Source organism: Ovis aries, chromosome 11 (assembly GCF_016772045.2).
Source record: "Ovis aries strain OAR_USU_Benz2616 breed Rambouillet chromosome 11, ARS-UI_Ramb_v3.0, whole genome shotgun sequence".
In the NCBI taxonomy this organism is placed as follows: domain Eukaryota; kingdom Metazoa; phylum Chordata; class Mammalia; order Artiodactyla; family Bovidae; genus Ovis; species Ovis aries.
Genome location: NC_056064.1, coordinates 14,663,002 through 14,682,593, shown reverse-complemented (window position 1 = coordinate 14,682,593; position 19,592 = coordinate 14,663,002). Strand labels below are relative to the sequence as shown.

At 52.2% G+C, this 19,592-nt stretch overlaps 2 protein-coding genes across 2 annotated transcripts in view; one reads left to right on the top strand and one right to left on the bottom strand.

Moving 5' to 3' along the window:
- Positions 1–744: 744 nt before the first annotated feature.
- Positions 745–10,231, bottom strand: NLE1 (notchless homolog 1). Its single transcript, XM_027975296.2, has 13 exons — positions 10,184–10,231; positions 9,910–10,053; positions 7,334–7,551; positions 6,645–6,724; positions 5,734–5,810; positions 5,463–5,560; positions 4,938–5,130; positions 4,306–4,441; positions 4,094–4,140; positions 3,190–3,392; positions 1,458–1,617; positions 1,293–1,363; positions 745–1,088 (listed from the first exon to the last, which is right to left on the bottom strand). The coding sequence occupies exons 1-13, from the start codon at positions 10,205–10,207 to the stop codon at positions 1,076–1,078; spliced, it is 1,464 nt and encodes a 487-aa protein (XP_027831097.2). The 5' UTR covers positions 10,208–10,231; the 3' UTR covers positions 745–1,075.
- An 8,037-nt stretch (positions 10,232–18,268) lies between these two features.
- Positions 18,269–19,592, top strand: part of UNC45B (unc-45 myosin chaperone B) — a 30,568-nt gene continuing 29,244 nt past the window's right edge. Inside the window, exons 1-2 of the mRNA XM_004012459.4 lie at positions 18,269–18,353; positions 18,969–19,136. Of these exons, the coding sequence (XP_004012508.2) occupies positions 18,969–19,136 (168 nt within the window). The 5' untranslated portion in view covers positions 18,269–18,353. The remainder of the gene's footprint in view (positions 18,354–18,968; positions 19,137–19,592) is intronic.

Genomic DNA, 19,592 nt, shown 5'->3' with positions numbered 1-19,592 from the left:
AAGCCGAGAACCAGAGCCAGGCAAGGTGCAAAATCATAAAAACACAGATGTGGGTGAGGGAGGGTGAGGAGGACCAAGAAGTCAAAACAGGCTGTCGCCCCGAGTGCTCCATACAAGGATGGCTGGAATTCAACCCGGGTAGAGGCACCTGGTCCTGGAAGAGAAGTGGGGGCAAGACCTTGCTCCAAGGTCTGAGCACGTCCTGGTGGGGGTTCCCTTCTCCCTGTGAGTCTTTGGGGGGCAGAGAGCCACCCTGCCCATCACACCATCCCCACTTCTGCCCGAGCCTGCACCACTGCATGACCCATTAGGGGGAGCCCTCGGGGACCGCCTCTCTGAACCCCGAGAGCCCAGTGACCCTGAATGAGGTCAGGGAAAGCCCTCCAGAGCAGCAGGGCTGGCACAAGTCCCTGTGATGGTCATGGCGTCCTCACCCTGTGCAGTCCAGACCAGGAAGTAGCCTCGAGCTAGCGCGACAAGAGCATTTCTAACTGGGCTGAATTCTAGTTCACGCAAACAGCTACACGTGGCTCATGCCGCCAAAAGGGACAACACAGCCTTAAGAGCCTCCTCTGGCTACTACGAGACGGGCCTCAGCAGGTCACCCCAGCCTCTCCCTCGTAGACACAGTGGCGAGAAAAGAAAGGCCGCTTCCTGCTCAGCATGGTACTGGAGTAGCCCAGCTGCATGAACTGACCCAGCGTAGACCCCTGGGCATCGAGGACAGGAATCGTAACCCAAACGCACAAAATATAAATTATTTATTTGGTCACAGAATCCAGGGCCTGACCCTGAAGAGAGACAGCATTTAGAAAAAGCAGCAGCTGGTCATCGCCCGGCTTTTCACAGCTGCTCGCGCCAGCAAGGTACCAAATGATGGCCAAAGACTGGGCTCAGTGACGACATCCTGTGACCTTCGACCTCCCGTTCTGCGGAGGGACCCCCGTGGGGTCTGACCGAGGACAGCAGGCCACGCTTGTTCTCAAGGTCATCGCCCAGCCTGAGGCCTTCCGTCAGAGCAGGCAGCGGGCGGAGGCTGAGTCCAGGTGGGGATCCCAGAGACCTTGGGGGCTTCTCATCGCCTCCATCTGTGAACAAGGGCAGGGAATGGGATGGTGACCCCAGCTCAGGGAAGGGAGGCACCACAGAGTCCCAGGAGCCCACGATGGGGGAGAGCCTGGGCAGGTGGAGAGCCCGTGGAACTCTCCACCACGGGGGACGACCACGAGGGCAAGGGCGGGAGAGCCAAGCACACCGGCCGCCACTGCGCCCCACCCTACCCCCAAACTCACATCCGGAGGCACTTGTCCTTCCCACCGCTGGCCACTCTCTGGCCGTCAGGACTCCAGTCGACAGCATATACCTAAACGGGGGAGGGAGACAGCGGTGCAGTGAGCAGGGCTGAGGTTGGGCGGCAGGCTTCAGTCCCCCGCTCAGCCCACGCGGGTCGGCCGCACCTCATCCGCATGGCCCGGCAGGTCCGTGGACAGCTTCTGGGCCTTCACGTCCCACACCTTCAGCGTGCTGTCGCTGCTGCCGCTGACCAGGAGCCGGCTGTCGGCCGACCACGCGATCTGGTACACGGCAGCCACGTGGCCGCGCAGGGAGGCCAGGTACCTGGGCCGGGGGAGGGGGATGAGGACAGATGTGAGACCTGGGAACACGTCTGAAGGGTCCTCGAGGCCCCCAGCAGTCATTCTTAACCGTGGCTGCATGTCAGGATTACCTGGGAACCTGCATAAAATCTCACTGCCTGGCCCCTACCCTGGATCAGTTTAATCTCTGCTGGTCATTGCGATTTTGTAAAAGTGCTCCTAGGATGCTTCTTGCCGGGCTTCCACGCTTGCTCAACTTTGCAAGCCTTGGACTCCAATGCCCCCATCTCTTGGCCCCATCTGCACGACACCCCCTGCTCTCCCCACCCCAGCAGGTGCCTACTGACAGGTGGCATGGAGGAACAGTGGGCCGGGCCACTGGGACCTGGTCAGGACAGAATGACTGTGTCTGCTGGTGCAAGTTGTTGGGCCTGAGACTGTTTCCTTGTCTTAAAAAGGAGCTGGGGACTTCCCTGGGGGTCCAGTGGTTGAGAATCCACCTTCTAATGCAGGCGACTCGGGTTTGATCCCTGGTTGGGGAACTAAGATCCCACATGCCATGGGGCAACTGAGCCCATGTCTGCAAGAAGAGAAGGCTACATGCCAAAGTGAAGACCCCTCACGCTGCAACTAAGACCTAACCCAGACAAGTAAATGAATTTTAAAAAAAGGGAACCGAACAGCCTATTTCAAGGACTTTGGTGTGGAGATACACGGAGACGGACACGTAAGTCCCCCTTTGGCCTCAGGAGTGTTTCCCCACTCCTTCCCCAACCCATGCCTCGACCTCTCCTCCTATCAACTGGGAGGGCACTGTGCCTCGTCACACCACTGCTTCTCAGACCTGAAAGGTGACCTTAAATGGTGGGTTCTGATCCCCAAGCTCTGGGCTGGGGCCCAGGGTTCTGCAATTCCACCAAGCTCCCAGACAGGTAACGCACTGTCAGATCTGTGGACTCCACTGTAAGGAGGGCCAGATGACAACCAGACCACAGACCTACACTACCCGCTGCATCCCCGGCCCTTGGCCGGCTTTCAGACCATCTCTCTCCCGAGGCGTACAAGGAACTAGCCATTTTCCGCGCCCGCTTAGTGAGGGTGCTGAACATACCACCTCATTTAATCCTTGTGATAAGGCTCAGAGGTAAGGGGTCTGCACACTCAGAAGAGGAAAGAGGCTCAGAAAACCCAGGGACTCCCCTGGTGGTCCAGTGCTTAGGAATCCGCCTGCCAACGCAGGGGATGGGTTCGCTTCTTTCCTGGTCTGGGAAGATCCCACATGCCTCGGGGCAGCTAAGCCCACCCCGCGTGCCACAACTACTGAGCCCGCCCACCTAGAACCTTCACAACAAGAGAAGCCACTGCAATGAGAAGCCCGCACGCCACAATCAGAGAGTGGCCCCCGCTCACTGCAACTAGAGAAAGCCCGTGAGTGGAAACGAAGGTGCAGCAGAGCCAAAAATAAAAACGAAATAAATAAATATTAAGAAAAAACTCCAACCACTTGCCAGAGCCACACAGTGAGAAAGCAGCAGAGCCGAGCTCCGTCCGGAGGGGGAGCACCCCTCCTCCCGGGCCCACACCCCCCACTCACTTGCCCGTCCTGCCGTCCCACAGCTTGATGGACTTGTCGAAGGAGGCGCTGGCGATGATTCGGGAGTCTGGGGAGAAGACCACCTGGTTGATGAGGGCCTGGTGCCCCGTCATCCGTGCCAGGGGCTTCTTGTCCTCTGCCGGGGACCATAGGAACAGGGTGAAGTCGTCTGAGCCAGACACCAGCCTCTCTGGGCCCCGGCCCTGCGGAGGCAAGAAAGCGCACACGGTCTCAGGGAGGAGACCCGACCTCAGAGGCGAACACACCACTGTCTGCTCAATCGTGGGCTCTTAACCACCGGACCGCCAGGGACGTCCCACAGTGGGATCTTAAAAGGGGGGAGGGTTTTATATGCGGGCTTGTGTGCGTGTCTATCTGCACCGTGTGTAGTGTCTACACGTGTATGTGAAGTCTCGGAAAGGAGACACGAGACACTGGGAGCGCTGGATGCTTCCAGAAGGAGCCACAGAGATGAGAGGCTCTCCATCACCTCCTTCTTTCGTGTTCTTTGAACCCTAGACTATCTGAATGTGTTACTGAAACTAAATGAAATTTTAACAAGAGAGGGACTTCTCTGGTGTCCAGTGATTAAGACTCCATGTTCCCAATGCAGGGGAGAGGAGGTCTGTCCCTGGCTGGGGAACTAAGAGCCTGAATTCTGAGGCCAAAATAAACAAACGGGTACCTTAGAATTACAAATAAATAGATAAGCAAAACAAACAAACAAACAAACAAAAAACCAAAGTGAAATAAAATGATCCCCAGCACACTAAGATTTTAGAATTGTAAAGGAAGAACTTTGGGGGGACAGTACATTATGTACTAGGGCTAGAACTGAGCCTGTGCAGGGTTTGGGGGATGAGGAGAAACCCCACATGGAGTTGGGGATGCTGGGGACGCTCACCCGCACGAGGTTGTAGCGGCTCAGGGCCTTCTCCTTCAACTCCTGCACTGTGACCAGGCACCAAAGGAAAGAAGGAACAAGGCTGATGAGAAAATTCAACACGGACAGCAAGCACCCCCCCATCCGGCCGAGGCTGGCCCCTCACACGTGAAGCCACAGAGCCAGCTCCTTCTCAAGCAGCCCTTCCTCCCTGCCTCCTCCCGCTCACTCACAGGACCCTCGGAGGTCTTGGGCGTTCACTGAGGCCTCGGCAGGCTCAAAGGCCCCCGTGCGCAGGGCGTAGTCGGTGCTGAGGGCCATGGTGTTCACCCAGTGGCCGTGGCCTTGCAGAGTCCGGCACAGCACGCCCTAGGGTGGACGGAGACAGGTCAGATGCCCACAGAGCAGTCTGCACCCCTGGGAACATGAATGTCCAGGTCAGCCCCAGAAGACGGAGGTGCCCACAGGACTCAGAAGCAGGGCCCTCATTCACTGTGATCTGAATCAAATCACCCATCAGATCACTCACTGTGATCGGAATCAAAACTCAAACCCTCTGGTCGGATCAGTGTTTCTGAAAATATGTTTCACAGAAGAGAAATGTCAGGAAAAAGGGCTCTAGTCCAGTAAGTTTGCGATACAGCAGGTCTGATAAACCTAAATAGGCTTCCGACAGCAGGAAATTCCAGGGCCTGACCATGCTCAGGGGCCCTGGACTCTCCGCTATAACGTGGCACCGACCCCAGGACCCACTGTTCAAAAGCACCTCCCTGAGCAGTTCCCGGAACAAGTTCAGGAAACACTGGTTTGACATCCCTGACCAGCGATTTCCCCAGGCTGGTTCCGGACCCTTCCCAGCTCTTACATCATGAGCCCTCCAGACTTTGATGGTGCGGTCCTGGGAGGCCGAGTAGAGAAGCCCGTCCCCTCCCCACCGGAGACAGGTGACTGACTGCGTGTGCCCGGTGAGGATGCGCTCGCAGCGGCCCGCGGTCGTGTCCCAGACCCGCACGCTGCCGTCCTTGGAGCTGCTGGCCACGTAGCGACACTCAGGGTTGCTGGAGAGGAAGAGACGGGTCCTCACTTCTGAGCAGGCAATGCCTGTCTTCCCACGCTGCCTCCTGATGCCCAGCTCGAAGGCTGGGGATAACGTCTCGACGGCTTCCTGACCCCACCATCTGGTGGCGCTGCAAGGTGGCTCTCAGGGCCTGTGATGAGCATCCTCCACCCCCACTCGCAGGTGCAGACGACCTTCCCCGCTGCCTGCCACGCCGTCACTGCCAGTCAGAGCCCCCACCCTGTCCCCTAAGACTCCTCTGCACCGAGCACGGGTAGGGTACAGCTTTGAACCCCTGGCTCCCAGTTCACCCCAGTTGTCAGTGTCACTTACGCGTGGAGGGGCTCCCAGCTCAGGGCTGTGATCCACTTGCTGTGGCCAGCGAGTGCCCTGCCCACTTGCTTCCCTGTGCTTGGGTCCCACAGGAGAATCTGCAGGACAGAAGATCATCAAATAACCCTCCCCAACCTTCCCCTGGCCCCACCCAAGGTCCTCTGCCCATAGCCCCCAGCCACCCCTCCCTAAAGACCCCAGTACCTCATTCTGAGGTACTCCCAGGAAGGGACTCCAGGGTTCCCACCTAAGTACCCCAAGCATCATCTACCTGGCCATTCTTACAGCCTGAAGCCAGCTTCTTGCCGTCTGGGGACCAGGATATGCTAAGGACCCAGTGTCTGTGTCCTGGGAAAGCAGGGAGGGGAGAGAGGGGGGCCACACCTGTCTTTATCCCAAACACTCAGCAATGCCTGGCATACTGCAGAAAGTGCTATAGCTAGCTGCCAAATAAATGAACGCTCAAACACCGATCGAAGGGATGAGACTCCCTAGGCAAATGGCAAACCCTCCCCAAGGGCCAGAGCCATGCACCTGCTGCACAGATAACACCACCACTTTCTAACAGCTCCTCACATGCCACGTGATATAAAATTCTTGCACACGTCAGCCCCCTTACAATTCTCACGATAACTCTAGAGTATGGAACAACGCAAGAAGTATCACTCCCATTTTCCAGATGAGAAAACTGAAGCTTAGAAAGGAAGCGAGGCCTACACACAGGTCACCTCACTAGTGTGAGGCTCCCAGGCCAGCAGCATCAGTACCACCCGGCAACTTGAAATGCAAATTCTCAGGCCACATCCCAGACCGGAGGAGACAAAAATTCTGGGGGTGGGACCCAGAAATCTGTATTTTAACAAGCCCTCTAGGTAATTCTGATGCATGTTCAAGTTTAAGGACTACTATGGCAGAGACCGGACTTAAGCCCAGTTCTCCTTGCTACCAGCCAGCCAGTCCCTGCCCGCATCCTCACACTGACTTTTGGGTCCAGTCTCTGCTTGTTTGTAAGTGGCTAGTGGGGCTCAAGGGTAAAGTCTCAACCTAGGAACTGGCAACCGCTAACTGGATATTAAGAGGCTGGACTGCGCTCTGGGCCTCCCAGGAACTAAAGAGCTGAATGAATCATCCGCGTGCCACTGTATCAACCCCTGCTCTGTGGGTAACTGTGTGCGCACCGACCCTGGCATGTGAAGTGTGGCGTCTCAGTGCTGAGATCCCAGAAGCGAACTGTCGTGTCTCCGGAGCCACTGGCCAGGTACCTGGGGAAGAAGAGGGGCAGCCTGACCTCTGCACTGGGGACAAGGGGTTGGTTTGGGCCCCACCCAAAACACTGCACATGTACATTCCAGCAGCCTATTCAACTGTCTTCTGGGAACAGAATCTGGGAGTGGAAATTTCTCTCTCTTCTGAAAAGGAGAACTATAACACCCAGGCCATCTGGGAGAAGACTCAAGGAGGTAATTTCTCTCCTTGTCCTTCCTGAAAGGAATGGCCATAGCCATAACCAGTTTAAGCTTCTTATTATCCTCAGAGAATTGTGAGAAGCAAATAAACCCTGTTTCTCAGAGGAACAACTGACTCAGAGAGGTTAAGTGACTTGCCGAGGTCACACAGCAAAGAAGGGGCAGAGGTGAGCTTGCAGCTCAGCTCTCCTGAGAGCAAGTCCAGGAAGGGCTCCTCCAAGGCAGGTGTCCTTGGCCTTTGGGGACAAAATTTCAGTGGGTAAGTCACTTACTTCCACCCTGAGCCCAGAGCTTGGGTCGAGGAAAGGCAGCCAGAGGCCCCACTGAGCATAACTTGGGGGGTCCCCCCACCCCAGCCAACAGCTGCATCCACACTCTCCTCCATGACTCTGCAGCTGTCCTTACTTTCCTGTGGGGCTGAAGGCCACGGAAATGACCGCCTCACTGTGACCCTCCAAGGAGCTGGTGCAGCGGGTCACAGCGCGAACCCTGAAGATAGCTTGTGGCTGGTAAATGATGTCCAAGACCTTCTCTGTCTCCACCGCCTGGGACTCCAGGGTCCTCCCCAGTGAGGAGACGATCTCGGCATCATGGACATAGAAAGCCAGTGGCAGGGGATCCTCCTGGAGGACGACAGAAAAGGGAAACCCCCTATCAAAGGATGGGCAGGGCAGCCTCCACCGGGGGACCCTCCCCTCCCCACCTTCTGCAAGCTGTGTGCAGGCAGCCTTCTTTTCAGCCACCCTGCTTGGGGTACCCCCATTATTACCCATTGAGCAAGACCTTTTCAGTCCTTCAAGATCACCTCCAGAATATTTACAAATCACTTTAGAATCCTTTATCTGCATCTCACAACCACCCTGACAGATAGGCATTCATACAGAAAAAATAGAGCAACCAAGTGATTCGCCCAATGTCCTACTGCTAATGACTAATTCAGGTTCTTCAGACAGAAGTCCAGGGTTAGAATTAGTATATAGCATTTAAGGCATTTTCTAAACCACCACACCAGGCTCTATAATGTGCAAGAAGCATTCAAAAAGCTGATTGAAAATGCAAACTCTCTGCTTCACCCTTGGGTCTGGTGTAGTAAGTGTGGGGTGGGGCCCAGGTACTGCATTTTTAAGCAACTTCCCCCACCTCCAATGTCGTTGTTGTTGTTAAACTGCTAAATCCTGTCTGACTCTTTGGGTCCCCATGGACTGTAGCCCCCCAGGTTCCTCTGTTCTTGGAATTTTCCAAGCAAGAATACTGGAGTGCCTTGCCATCTCCTTCGCCAGGGGATCTTCCTGACCCAGGGACCGAACCAGTGTCTCCTGCACTGCAAGCTGATTCTTTACCACTGAGCCACCAGAGAAGCCCACCGCCAACAGAGGGCAGCATCTTGATAAACACTAGCAGCTTAGGGTGGAGAAGGCAGTGGCGCCCCACTCCAGTGCTCTTGCCTGGAAAATCCCATGGACGGAGGAGCCTGGTGGGCTGCAGTCCATGGGGTCACCAAGAGTTGGGCACAACTGAGCGACTTTACTTTCCCTTTTCACTGTCATGCATTAGAGAAGGAAATGGCAACCCACTCCAGTGTTCTTGCCTTGAGAATCCCAGGGATGAGGAAGCCTAGTGGGCTGCCATCTATGGGGTCGTACACAACTGAAGCGACTTAGCAACAGCAGCAGCTTAGAGGAAATCAGTCCTGAATATTCATTGGAGGGACTGATGTTGAAGCTGAAACTCCAACACTTTGGCCACCTGATGCGAAGAACTGACTCATTTGAAAAGACCCTGATGCTGGGAAAGATTGAAGGTGGGAGGGGAAGGAGATGACAGAGGATGAGATGGTTGGATGGCATCACCAACTCAATGGACATGAGTTTGAGCAAACTCCAGGAGTTGGTGATGGACAGGGAGGCCTGGCGTGCTGCAGTCCATGGGGTCGCAAAGAGTCGGACACGACTGAGCTGACTGAGGAGCTTAGGAGAGCAGAAGTTTTGAGTCTGACATTTTGAGTTCCAACTCCAAATCTACCACCTACGGCACAGCATCTTACACACAATCGAATGACCGTAGGCATCACTTCATGGGAAATAGATGGGGAAACAGTGGAAACAGTGTCAGACTTTATTTTTCTGGGCTCCAAAATCACTGCAGATGGTGACTGCAGCCATGAAATTAAAAGACGCTTACTCCTTGGAAGAAAAGTTATGACCAACCTAGATACTATATTCAAAAGCAGAGACATTACTTTGCCCACTAAGGTCCTTCTAGTCAAGGCTGTGGTTTTCCCTGTGGTGATGTATGGATGTGAGAGTTGGACTGTGAAGAAGGCTGAGTGCCGAAAAATTGATGCTTTTGAACTGTGGTGTTGGAGAAGACTCTTGAGTCCTTTGGACTGCAAGGAGATCCAACCAGTCCATTCTGAAGGAGATCAACCCTGGGATTTCTTTGGAAGGAATGATGCTAAAGCTGAAACTCCAGTACTTTGGCCACCTCATGCGAAGAGCTGACTCATTGGAAAAGACTCTGATGCTGGGAGGGATGCGGGCAGGAGGAGAAGGGGACGACCGAGGATGAGATGACTGGATGGCATCACGGACTCGATGGACGTGAAGCTGAGTGAACTCCGGGAGTTGGTGATGGACAGGGAGGCCTGGTGTGCTGCGATTCATGGGGTCGCAAAGAGTCGGATACGACTGAGCGACTGAACTGAACACTGTAAAATGGGGAAATTAATGACAACGGGGAGACAGTGGGGGGCTGAGACAAGGAATCACTGTGATTGATGATGCGCCCAATGTGTTCAAAACCCGCGGTCCCTCCGCAGGTGGGCCCTGAAGATGGGCGTGTAAATCGCTCACTCGAATCACATCTTCCGACCCTCCCCAAGGGAAGACCGCAAGGCCCGGTTGTCAGCACTTCGGGGGAGCGGAGGGGGGCCTGGTACCAAGACCTTCGGCCTTCCGATCCCCCGCGTGCCCGAAGCTCACCTGGGCCAGCAGAGCGTTGCATACGAGCTGCAGCTTGTCCGGGGTGATGTCCACCGGCACGTCGAACGGCGAGCCCAGCAGCTGCCCACCCTCATCCTGGAACTGCACGAGCAGCCGCTGCACGTCGCGCGTCGCCGCCTCGTCCTGTAAGGACAAGCGCGGTGGGCGTCACTCCCGCGGCTCAGTTACCCGAGGGCCACCACTCCCGCCTCCCTCCGGCCTCGGGAAAGCGGGCGCGAGAGCCCGGCCGCGGGCCCCGCCCGCACTCACGCACCCCCACCGCGGCCGTGGCCGCCATCCTGCGTCCCCACGTGGAGGAGGTAACTCCGGCGTGATGGAGCGCCGCTGCCGTGGTTCAGCGGCGCCGCAGCTCGCCTCATCGCCCCCTGGTGTCTCGGCGGGGAAGTGCCGCGCCCCGCCAGGCCTCTGGCATTGGGCGTGGGCTCAGCTGGTACCCTCCTCCACACCCTACGCTTGGCGGACAGGTGGCCGCCTCGGCGTTCAATCTCTCCCAGTGCTTTGCAGGATACTGACAACCTTTTGTCTTTTCAGAATAGCGATTCTTAGCCCCAGTTTTCAGTTCAGTTCAGTCGCTCAGTCGTGTCCGACTCTTTGCGACCCCATGAACCGCAGCACGCCAGGCCTCCCTGTCCATCACGAACTCCCGGAGTCCACCCAAACCCATGTCCGTCGAGTCGGTGATCCCATCCAACCATCTCATCCTCTGTTGTCCCCTTCTCCTCCTGCCCTCAATCCTTCCCAGCATCAGGGTCTTTTCAAATGAGTCAGTTCTTCGCGTCAGGTGGCCAAAGTATTGGAGTTTCAGCTTCAACATCAGGCCTTCCAATGAAAACGCAGGACTGAGCCCCAGTTTTCAGTTCAGTTCAGTTCAGTCGCTCAGTCGTGTCCGACTCTTTGCGACCCCGTGAATCGCAGCACGCCAGGCCTCCCTGTCCATCACCAACTCCCGGAGTTCACTCAGCTTCATGTTCATCGAGTCCGTGATGCCATACAGCCATCTCATCCTCGGTCGTCCCCTTCTCCTCCTGCCCCCAATCCCTCCCAGCATCAGAGTCTTTTCCAATGAGTCAGCTCTTCGCATGAGGTGGCCAAAGTACTGGAGTTTCAGCTTTAGCATCATTCCTTCCAAAGAAATCCTAAGGTTGATCTCCTTCAGAATGGACTGGTTGGATCTCCTTGCAGTCCAAGGGACTCTCAAGAGTCTTCTCCAACACCACAGTTCAAAAGCATCAATTCTTCGGCGCTCAGCCTTCTTCACAGTCCAACTCTCACATCCATACATGACCACAGGAAAAACCATAGCCTTGACTAGACGGACCTTAGTCCACAAAGTACTGTCTCTGCTTTTGAATATGCTATCTAGGTTGGTCATAACTTTTCTTCCAAGGAGTAAGCGTCTTTTAATTTCATGGCTGCAGTCACCATCTGCAGTGATTTTGGAGCCCAAAAAAATAAAGTCTGACACTGTTTCCACTGTTTCCCCATCTATTTGCCATGAAGTGATGGGACTGGATGCCATAATCTTCATTTTCTGAATGTTGAGCTTTAAGCCAACTTTTTCACTCTCCTCTTTTACTTTCATCAAGAGGCTGTTTAGCTCCTCTTCACCTTCTGCCGTAAGGGTGGTGTCATCTGCATATCTGAGGTTATTAATATTTCTCCCAGCAATCTTGATTCCAGCTTGTGTCTCTTCCAGTCCAGCGTTTCTCATGATGCACTCTGCATAGAAGTTAAATAAGCAGGGTGACAATATACAGCCTTGGCGTACTCCTTTTCCTATTTGGAACCAGTCTGTTGTTCCATGTCCAGTTCTAACTGTTGCTTCCTGACCTGCATACATATTTCTCAGGAGGCAGGTCAGGTGGTCTGGTATTCCCATCTCTTTAAGAATTTTCCACAGTTTATTGTGATCCACACAGTCAAAGGCTTTGGCATAGTCAATAAAACAGAAATAGATGTTTTTCTGGAACTCTCTTGCTTTTTCGATGATCCAGCAGATGTTGGCAATTTGATCTCTGGTTCCTCTGCCTTTTCTAAAACCAGCTTGAACATCAGAGAGTTCACGGTTCACGTATTGCTGAAGCATGGCTTGGAGAATTTAAGCATTACTTTACTAGCGTGTGAGATGAGTGCAATTGTGTGGTAGTTTGAGCATTCTTTGGCATTGCCTTTCTTTGGGATTGGAATGAAAACTGACCTTTTCCAGCCCTGTGGCCACTGCTGGTTTTCCAAATTTGCTGGCATATTGAGTGTAGCACTTTCACAGCATCATTTTTCAGGATTTGAAACAGCTCAACTGGAATTCCATCACCTCCACTAGCTTTGTTTGTAGTGATGCTTTCTAAGGCCCGCTTGACTTCATATTCCAGGATGTCTGGCTCTAGATTAGTGATCACACCATCATGATTATCTGGGTCATGAAGATCTTTTTTGTACAGTTCTTCCGTGTATTCTTGCCACCCTCTTCTTAATATCTTCTGCTTCTGTTAGGTCCATACCATTTTTGTCCTTTATCGAACCCATCTTTGCATGAAATGTTCCCTTGGTATCTCTAATTTTCTTGAAGAGATCGCTAGTCTTTCCCATTCTGTTGTTTTCCTCTATTTCTTTGCATTGATCGCTGAAGAAGGCTTTCTTATCTCTTCTTGCTATTTTTGGAACTCTGGATTCAGGTGCTTATATCTTTCCTTTTCTCCTTGGCTTTTCGCCTCTCTTCTTTTCACAGCTATTTGTAAGCCCTCCCCAGACAGCCATTTTGCTTTTTTGCATTTTTTTCCATGGGGGCGGTCTTGATCCCTGTCTCCTGTACAATGTCACCAACTTCATTCCATAGTTCATCAGGCACTCTATCTATCAGATCTAGGCTCTTAAATCTATTTCTCACTTCCACTGTATAATCATAAGGGATTTGATTTAGGTCATACCTGAATGGTCTAGCAGTTTTCCCTACTTTCTTCAATTTGAGTCTGAATTTGGCAATAAGGAGTTCATGATCTTCGGCACAGTCAGCTCCTGGTCTTGTTTTTGTTGACTGTATGGAGCTTCTCCATCTTTGGCTGCAAAGAATATAATCAATCTGATTTCGGTGTTGGCCATCTGGTGATGTCCATGTGTAGAGTAGAAGCCACCAAAATGAGAAGCTCTCATGCTGCAACAAAGAGTAGCCCCCGCTCGCCACAAATAGAGAAAGCCCACTCGCAGCAATGAAGACCCATCACAGCCAGAAAAGAAAAAGAAAGATGTTATTGCCTTGATCCTTATCACATACTCCTGCATGACTATATAACCTCTCCCTACTCACCAGAATTGGCCTGCAATGCAGGAGACCTGGGTTCGATTCCTGGTTTGGGATGATCCCCTGGAGAAGGGAAAGGCTACCCATTTTGGCCTGGAGAATTCCATGAACTGTATAATCCATGGGGTCCCGAAGAGTCAGACACGACTGAGTGACTTTCACTTTCACTTTTCACTCACCAGGGCAGTGGGGCACAGCACTTGAAACGCTAGTGTACCGGTACTGTGTTCCCCCTTTGCCCGACAAACTAATAGAGTCACTCTTTCCTTCTCCTCCACAGTTCTGTCTGCATATTGCTGTTCAGCATCAGTGCACAGACAGCCGAGATTTTGGCCACAATACTGGTTCCTACAGTCCCTACATTTGCTTACCTGTCTTTACCCTGCTTCCTCCTCTTCACATGGCAACCAGGGTGATGTTTCAAACCAAAACTCTGCTCAGTTACTTTCTGTCTTTGTTACCCTACAAAGCTTCCCATTACAGGCGGGAAAAATCAGACTCCTTAAATGGCCCACTCAGCCTTAGTTCCCTCATGCAATTTTCTGGAACTGGTATGAACTGAATTGTGCCCCCACACCTCCAATTCATAAACTGAAGCCCTAACCCCCAGTGTGACTCTATTTAGAGACAGACTCTAACGCTGTTGTTCAGGTGCTTAGTCTGTCCAGCTCTTTGCGACTCCATGGACTGCAGCATGCCAGGCCTCCCTGTCCTTCACTCTTTCCCAGAGCTTGTTCAAACTCATGTCCATTGAGTTGATGATGCCATCCAATCATCTCATCCTTTGTTGCCCCCTTCTCCATCTGCCTTCAATCTTTCCCAGCATCACAGTCTTTTCCAAAGACTCTTTGCATGAGGTGGCCAAAGTATTGGAGTTTCAGCTTTAGCGTCAGTCCTTCCAAAGAACACCCAGGACTGATCTCCTTAGAAAGGACTGGTTGGATCTCCTTGCAGTCCAAGGGACTCTCAAGAGTCTTCTCCAACACCACAGTTCAAAAGCATCAATTCTTCGGTGCTCAGCCTTCCTAATGGTCCAACAGGAAGTAATAAATGTTGAGTGAGGTCATAAAGATGGCATCCTAATCTGATAGGACTGATGTCCTTTTAAGAGGAGGACACACAAGAGCTCTCTCTCTTTCTCCTTGTCTCTCTCTTTGCTCTCACACAGAGAAGAGGCTGTGTGAATACAAGAAGATGGTTGTCTACAACCCAGGAAGTGAAGTTTTACCAGAAACCAACCCATATGATGGCACCTTGATCTTAGGCTTCTAGCCTCCAGAATTATGAGAAAAGAAATTTTTATTGTTTAAGTCATCCAGTTCAGTTCAGTTCAGTCGCTCAGTTATGTCTGACTCTTTGTGACCCCATGGACTGCAGCATGCCAGGCCTCCCTGTCCATCACCAACTCCCAGAGCCCGCCCAAACTCATGTCTGTTGAGTCAGTGGTGCCATCCAACCATCTCATCCTCTGCTGCCCATTTCTCCTCCTGCCTTCAATCTTTCCCAGCATAAGGGTCTTTTCTAATGAGTCAGTTCTTCCCATCAGGTGGCCAAAGTATTGGAGCTTCAGAATCAGCATCAGTCCTTCCAATGAATATTCAAGACTGATTTCCTTTAGGATGTACTGGTCTGATCTCCTTGCAGTCCAAGGGACTCTCAAGAATCTTCTCCAACACCACGATTCAAAAGCATCAATTCTTTGGCGCTCAGCTTTCCTTATAGTCTAACTCTCACATCCATACATGACTACTGGAAAAACCATAGTTTTGACTAGATGGACCTTTGTCTGCAAAGTAATGTCTCTGCTTTTTAATATGCTGTCTAGGTTGGTCATAACTTTTCTTCCAAAGAGCAAGCGTCTTTTAATTTCATGGTTGCAGTCACCATCTGCAGTGATTTTGGAGCCCAAGAAAGTAAAGTCAGCCACTGTTTCCATTGTTTCCCCATCAATTTGCCATGAAGTGATGGGACAGGGTGCCATGATCTTAGTTTTCGGAATGTTGAGTTTTAAGTCAACTTTTCATTCTCCTCTTTCACTTTCATCAAGAAGCTTAGTTCTTCTTCCCTTTCTGCCATAAGGGTGGTGTCATCTGCATATCTGAGGTTATTGATATTTCTCCCAGCAATCTTGATTCCAGCTTGTGCTTCATCCAGCCCAGTGTTTATCATGGTGTACTCTGCATAGAAGTTAAATAAGCAGGGTGACAATATACAGACTCAACGTACTCCTTTCCCAATTTGGAACCAGTCTGTCATTCCATGTCCAGTTCTAACTGTTGCTTCCTGACCTGCATACAGGTTTCTCAAGAGGCAGGTCAGATGGTCTTGTATTTCCATCTCTTTCAGAATTTTCCACAGTTTGTTGTGATCAGCACAGTCAAAGGCTTTGGCATAGTCAATAAAGCAGAAGTAGATGTTTTCCTGGAACTCTCTTGCTTTCTCAGTGATCCAGCAGATGTTGGCAGTTTGCTCTCTGGTTCCTCTGCCTTTACTAAATCCAGCTTGAACATCTGGAATTTCATGGTTCATATACTGTTGAAGCCTGGCTTGGAGAATTTTGAGCATTACTTTACTAGCGTGTGAGATGAGTGCAACTGTGCAATCAGTGGTATTTTGTTAATGGCAGCCTAAACTGACGAACACATACAGAAATAGTTCCTTGTTCTTCAGGTCTTGCCTTAAATATTTGTTCAATCATTTAACAAAGGTCTCTGCCAGACATTGTTCTAGGAGCTCTACATATGTTAACTCATTTAATCATTTCCTCAGGGAAACTTTCTCTGAAATAATGTCATGATTCCTGATTGTAAGGTTTGAAAACTGTTTGGTATACGTCAGAAATCACAGATACACGGAATTCTTTCATGCACTCATTAAACAAATGCTATTGAGCACCTAGTACCTCCCACTCCACTATTCTTGCCTGGGAAATCCCATGGACAGAGGCACCGGTGGGCTACAGTCCCTGGGGTCGCAAAAGAGTCAGAGGTGACTTAGCGACTAAGGCAACACCCGCTACATACTACACACTGTTGCAGACACTTGGAATGTGTAAGTGAACAAAACACACAAATCCTTATGCCCAGGAGTGTTTTCTGCTTCCGTGATCATTCACAGTTCCTGGTACATGATAGTGGTATAGTCGCTCAGTCATGTCCGACTCTTGCAACCCGATGGACCGTAGCCCGCCAGGCTCCTCGGTCCATGGGATTCTCCAGGCAAGAACACTGGAGTGGGTTGCCATTTCCTTCTCCAGGGGATCTTCCCGACCCAGAAGTTGAGCCCATGTCTCCGGCACTTTAGGCAGATTTTTTTACCAACTGAGCTACAAGGGATTTCCTGGCAGATAGCAAATGCTTAAGAAATGCTTGTGGAATGAATTACTGCATCAGGATTTTAATCCACAGTCCCCTGGACTTGAAGTCAATCTCCACCAACGGTAGGATCTTTTAACATTTTCTGTCACTGCTACAGAGAGCTGTCCGCAAAGGGGTTCAGGGTTGGCGACACCATGAGGGCAGGGAATTCACCCATCCATCCATTCATTCATTTATTCAGCCAACGAACATTTATCAGGGCTGGACTTTGTGTCCAGCAGGGCAGTAGGACTTGTCCAAGGTCACAGAGCTGTGTTTTCAAGGTGACAGAGCTAAGAGCAGAATCTAGTATGAGTGATCCCGCCTACGCTTTTTTCCTTCAGTGTCTTTTCTCAGCTGCGGTCAGGTCAGTTTGAAGCAATATGGGAGAGGGGGTCAGAATGGTAGTGATGTGAAGCAAAGTGTCAACACAAAAAACTCATTTGTTCATTCATTCATTTAAGAACATGCATTGGGCACTGATTCTTCCAGGCTCTGTGCCAGGGAAAATCAAACTGCATGAGACGCTGTACTTGTCCTCTGGGAGGGCACTCACTGCCTAGTCTCAGGGACACAGAAAGCTGGGAGAATTCTAAATCCAAGTGGGGGACAACCTCATAAATTTGTCTCAGTTGAATAAGGAGAAACAATTCCTGTCCCAGGGGAGACCCTCTCTGGTGGCAAGTATGTAGTGATGTGGTTTTTTTAAATTAAGAATTTGTAATTTAATTAAAATTTCAGCATCACGGTACAGTTGAATTACAATAGTGTATAAGTGTCAGGTGTGCAACACAGTGATTCACAATTCTTAGTGAATATACAGTTCTCGTCCCAGGAAGCCCCCACCCCCACCCCTCTGATGAGGGGGACTCAGCAAGTCCCAGTCAGTTAGTGGGCACGGTCCTTGGTTGCAGGGAATTCCCAGGCTTCCTGGGAGTCTTTGGGAGAAGATTCAGTCCGGTGGGGGACATACAGAGCCCATCCTCAGGGAGCTCCTAGCCTGGGGCCGGGGGAGGGAGACCAAATACAGCCCCTCCATGCAGACAGGGAAGAGCCGCCGAAGATGCGCAGAGTGGAACAAACACCCACTTCCACTCAAGTGAGATGGCAAGTCCATGGATCTTTCTGAAAAACAAGGACGTTTTCAACGGGTGGAAGGGGCGGGGGGGCTGTGGACAAGGGGGAGAGGGGAAGGAAACTTCCTCCCTCCCTCCTCTTCCCTCCTCCCTCCAGAAGGGCATTTCTGGAAGTCTCCAGCGGGCCTGCGACCTGGGCAGCTGCTCTGCATGTCCAAGCCTGCCAGCCCCTCAGCTGTCACTCTGCTCCCAAAATAGCAGGCGTGGGGGGAGGGGAGAGGAGGTTGTTTATCTGGGAAGGAGGTGGAGAAGGGGGCATCCGAGCTGTGCCTAGGTAGCGGGGGTCTGCTGGGGGTGCTCCTGTCCCTCTGGATCTTTCTATCATTCTTTGGGGAGTTAGGAGCCCCTGTTGCCCCCAGGACTGGCCCTGAGTGGGATGCGGGGACAGAGGTTCATTGGAACCTCCACGTGGTAATGACTGTCCAGTCTGGGGAGGGGGAGGTCCCGGAGTATCAATGACAGACGCCAGGGGCACCTGCCCCTGTGGCCAAATATGGTCTGGAGCCACTGGCTGGGGTGATAAAGTCTCCTGGGTGGGGGCTGGGAGGGGCAGACTGACGCTGGCCGGCTGGGGGTTCACACACAGAGGAGCCGCACCCCAGGAGGACGGAGCAAGAACATTGTCCTTGAGAGAAAGTGAGCTGGCCTGGAATGTTCCTGGGACCGGGGAGGGGGAAGGGGGGACCCAGGCATTTTAAGGCCTGCAATGAGAATTCAGGCCCTTGGTGTGGTGGCTTTACCCATCCTGCTGGGAGGGAGATGGAGGGAGGAAGAGGGACTCTTCTTTAAAAAAATAAAAAAATCAGAGTATAGTTAACAATTTTGCATTAGCTTCAGGTGTACCAAGTGATTCAGTTATACATATAGCTATTCTTTAAAAAAAAAAAATTATTTATTTTTATTTATTTAGCCACACCAGGTCTTACTTGCAACAAGTGGGATCTAGCTGCCTGACCAGGGATGGAACCCAGGCCCCCTGCATTGGAAGCATGGAATCTTAGCCACTAGACTGCCCAGGGAAACCCCTTCTTTTTCAAATTCTTTTCCCTAGGAACAGAGACTCTGAGACCCCTCTCAACTTGGGCCCCACTCTTAGCAGACGCTGTGATGTCCTCCTGGACAGTGGATTGGTGGGGGTTGAGGGGATGGGCATCATCCCCCCTTCCATCGTGGTAGGTGGGGACCCTGGAGCTCCAGACTCAGACCAGGAGCCCAGCCCTGGGTCTGGAGGGAGCTCTCCTGTCCTGACAGATGGCCGAGGCGGAAGCGATGCAGCTGAAGGAGGAGGGGAATCAGCATTTCCAGCTCCAGGACTACAAGGCCGCCACCAAGAGCTACAGCCAGGCCCTGAAGCTGACCAAGGATAAGGCCCTGCTGGCCACGCTCTATCGGAACCGGGCGGCCTGTGGCCTGAAAACGGTCTGGGAAGGAGAGGGCTGGGGAGCTGAGGGCGGGACTGGGATGCGAGTGAGGGGGCAGCTCCCTCCTCCTGACAGTCACGCCTGTCCTCCCAGTGTCCTCTCCTGGAACCCTCAGGTTGGAGCAGAGAGCCTCCCCTGCTTTCCGGTACCCATCGCCTGACCCACTCCTCTGGGAGACGGGGAAGTCATCCATGGAGACAGTTCTCATCTCGTGGGAACTGGCGTCCAGACAGGGGCTTTTCAGAGCTTATTTCATGGCATCTTAGCCACAGACCATGAGGTCGCTGCTACTCTTGTGCCCATATTGCAGATAGGAAGCTCGAGACTCAAGAGGAGGGCTCAATAACTTCCCCAAGAGCTCTAGGTAGTTAGCAGCAGTGTGTACATGCTAAATCACTTGAGTTGTGTCTGACTCTTTGCAACCGCATGGATGATAGCCTGCCAGGCTCCTCTG